A 3775-nucleotide genomic window follows, 5' to 3' on the forward strand; every position below is an offset into this window, starting at 1 on the left:
AGAGAGAGAGAGAGAGAGAGAGAGAGAGAGAGAGAGAGAGAATATATTAGTTTCATTTCCTTCTGTGTGTGGCTGGTAGTTCTTGAGTTTTGACCACATCAGAATCCCCTGCAAGGGGTCAGATGCTAGGCACTAGTCCTGAGGACTGTGTTTCTGCAGGGTTGCTCAGAGTCTGGGGTTGAACATTTCTAACAGATTCCCTGGTGATACTGAAGCCACTGGTCCAGGATCCCCCCTCACTTTGAGAGTCGATAACCACATAAACTGTTTAGCCCAGCAATGGCCTCTATCCACCCTAGTCTCTATAGTTTATAATTCTTTCTATTCCTAAATGAGCAAAACAGGACTCCAAGAGGCTCTCTCTTTTCAGAAGAGTCTATAAAGCACTGATGGTTCCATTCACTCAAAATAGAATTTAGATGGAAAAATAATACTAAAGAACACAGAGTGCTTGCTTGCCAAGGTTAGCTCTGAGCCAGAGATGTTGCTTTGGAATCTTCATAACACTCCTCAAAATTACATTTATTCTATATATGAGGCAATGTGACTCAGGAAGTTGGAGAATTTGGCGGAGAGCTCTGGTCCTGCCTTTCATCACAGGAATCTCGGGGAGGAGCCAGCTGACATCAGATGCTGAGCAATGCTGCTCATGGTGCTGACTGCCAAGGGATGCTTGGGGAGCCCAATTTCTGTGAATGAAAGGGTGGGTGCAATGCCTGCAGCAGGGAGACCATCCTAGGGAAACCGAGATTGTCTGCCAGAATCTCAAGATGCCAGGAAATTCAACGCAAGACAACTGACTTAGATTGCGAGCATGTGGCCGTAAGCTGGCCTTCGTTTGTGAATACATTCTAATTCGATAAGGGCATATTTGCAACCTTAGTGTTTCAGCTTTGCCCAGGAGAACACGAGTCTCTCAGGGATGACTTGGATTTGGGAGAGTCTTGTGTCCCAATTCCATTCATTCGATTGGCTCTTGGGTTAGATTACATATAGTGTGTGTATCCATATACACTGTGTATAACTAGCATCCCAGCACTTGGGAGTTGGACACAGGAGGCCTGCCATAAGTTCAAGGCCAGCCTGGGCTGTATAATAGACTCTTGACTCAAACAACATCAAAAACAAAGATAACAACCACTACCACCCCAACAACCCAGGATATAAGTTAAGTAGTCAAGTGTAGTTGTCCTTGTGACAAATACTGATAACTGTAAAGATGATCTTGTAAATGCTTATTACTGGGTAGTCTCTATTCAGAGTGACTTATTGGGTGGTCTCTATTCAGAGTGACTTGTAAGCATTTTCTCATTTATTATTCATGATAGCCTATGATTACAAGATCTACCTCGACTCTTGGTTTCTAGCTGTGGAAACTGCAGTGCAGGGAAGTTGCCGTGGGTTACAAGGCTGCAGACTTAGAACCAGGAAGATGTAACTTTAACGGGCAACCTTTTTTTTTTTTTTTATTTTCGAGACAGGGTTTCTCCGTAGCTTTTTGGTTCCTGTCCTGGAACTAGCTCTTCTAGACCAGACTGGCCTCGAACTCACAGAGATCCGCCTGCCTCTGCCTCCCGAGTACTGGGATTAAAGGCGTGCGCCACCATCGCCCGGCTAAGGGGCAACCTTAATTGACAAACCGACTCTTCTATTCTAATGCTTGTACCTGACCGATGCTGGAGACAGTAGTACCAAGTGAGAGTCCTTGGGACAGCATCAGGATGGTGTTTCAAGTGAAATCTGGTTCTCTGGGCCCAGTGCTCTCACAGATGTCTCTCTTTCTCCTGATCTTGGTAAAGCAGGCCTGGGGGCAGGGATTGGCCTTCCTGGTACCTGAACTTGGGCAAGACAAGGCATCCTGGAACACCACTGTCGGGTCAAGACTGGTAGGGAGAATCAAGGTCCAAAGGACAGGTATGAGGGCCCAGAGATAGGACCGTGGAAACCTGAGTTGAGCACTCCAGGTTTTGAGCCAAAGTCTGAGGTCTCTGCATAAGTTTTGGTTCACTTTAGGGTGATGTGTGGATGGGTCTGGCTTTCATGAGGGCTAGTAATAACTCTATTCTTGCTCAGGGTTTCTAGGAGTCGTGGATGGAGCTTTACAGTGCTTTTCTTGGCAAAAGAACATTCCGGCCATCTGTACTCCAGAGCTGCCAGGAGGCACCTGCCAGACACTGAATGGGATCCGAGTCCTGAGTCTCCTCTGGATTGTCTCAGGACACACCAGTCAGATGACTGCTTGGCTCTCTTTGGGTATGGGGAGCTGACTGGATTCTTTCCAGCATCCATGGGGAAAGAGAGCCCCTTCTATGTTGGCTAGCAGCATCCATGGGTCAGGGAGCCTGACGCTGTCTCAGGAACAGCCAACCTTCCTTCTGTTCTAGAGACACACTGAGACGTGCCAAGGCATGTGACCTCCTATGCCAACTTTCCCAGGGCTGCAATCACTACCACTTCCCTAGGCAGAAATCAGGCACCCAGTGATGTTTGGTCATTGTGTGCTCCCTCTGCTTACTACGTAAGACAGGAAGTAGCTTCCCCCCATTACTGAAGACTAGGCAAGTACAACCAAACGTGGTAAATCATCGTTTCTGGACATTGCCACACCCTGTATCCCTCATCCACAATTCAATGTCCATCACTCAGTAGCAAAGGTCATCTCCTCGCAGGGGATCAAGCAGGTGGATCAGAACTAGAGGCAAGGCCATGAGGGCAGTTACAGGGAGCCTTTGGGGTGATGGGCACCTGTCTTAACTCTGAGAGAGTCCCAGAGGGCTGCGGGCACCGTGGGAGCACAAAGGGAGCACACAGCCTGAGCCATAGGGGCCTCAGTCACCACCGTCACTCCCGCTGTAAGTTCACCGCTGACGTTGTTCTTACAGCTCTCCAGCGCAAACAGAAGTCGCAAGTGTGCCTCTTGCTTTTTCTCAGTGTGAAGTCCTCCTGTTTTCTTCAGCTGAACTAAAAGACATTGCTTTTCTTTGCATTTGTTACAGATAATGTGCTCGAATGGAAAGCCACAGTGCCTGTAAACCCGCTGTACCTCTACTCTCGGAGTGGCCCCTTCTATCTCGGGGTGGATACGTTTTTCCTGATCAGGTGATGGGGTTGACATGTAGTCGCTGCTGCTATGCTTGTTAAGGGATGTGTAGGTGTGGCGGGGAGGGCTGCCAGCCTCGCTTTCCTGAAGAAAGGCAATTGGCACACATTAACTCACCTGGGACTTGACTGTTCTTTCTGTCTAGAGAGTGCTGTGTTCACAGCTACTCTTTGCAGTATCTTCGGTTTGGTAGCTGAGTTAATATGATGCAGAAAAATGTTTTTTTTAATTGAATTTGAAAAATATTTTTATTACATTTTATTTATTTGTGTGCATGTGTGTGTTTTATGTATTACATTGGTGTATGTGTATTGTGACATGTTTGCTGGTCAGAAGACAGCTTGCAGGACTTAGTTTTTTTTTATCACCATGTGGGTTCCGGGGTTTGAACTCAGGTCATCAGGCTTGGCAGCAGGCACATTATACTCTGCTGAGATGTCTCGGTTGGCCACACAAGTCAATTTTGTTTGTTAAAATCATTCATTTTGGTCATTCTCAAGCTCTAGAAAGTGGTGTAGATTCATACTAAAATTTCAGGTTCTCACTCCAGCAAAATGTGAAGGAAAACCATAACAAAGCAGTGTGAGGGCTCACAGAGTTACACTCTCTTAAATTATCAACCTAAAATTTCCTAATCTTTCCTAACTTTGTAACTTTTTTTTTTTTTTTTTTTTT

At 46.3% G+C, this 3775-nt stretch overlaps 1 protein-coding gene across 1 annotated transcript in view; it reads left to right on the forward strand.

Moving 5' to 3' along the window:
- Nucleotides 1–3775, forward strand: part of LOC101996989 (O-acyltransferase like protein) — a 34281-nt gene that overhangs the window by 13915 nt on the left and 16591 nt on the right. Inside the window, exons 6-7 of the mRNA XM_005356395.2 lie at nucleotides 2074–2253; nucleotides 2997–3099. Coding sequence (XP_005356452.1) covers nucleotides 2074–2253; nucleotides 2997–3099 — 283 coding nt within the window. The remainder of the gene's footprint in view (nucleotides 1–2073; nucleotides 2254–2996; nucleotides 3100–3775) is intronic.

Source organism: Microtus ochrogaster, chromosome 18 (genome assembly GCF_000317375.1).
Source record: "Microtus ochrogaster isolate Prairie Vole_2 chromosome 18, MicOch1.0, whole genome shotgun sequence".
Classification (NCBI taxonomy): domain Eukaryota; kingdom Metazoa; phylum Chordata; class Mammalia; order Rodentia; family Cricetidae; genus Microtus; species Microtus ochrogaster.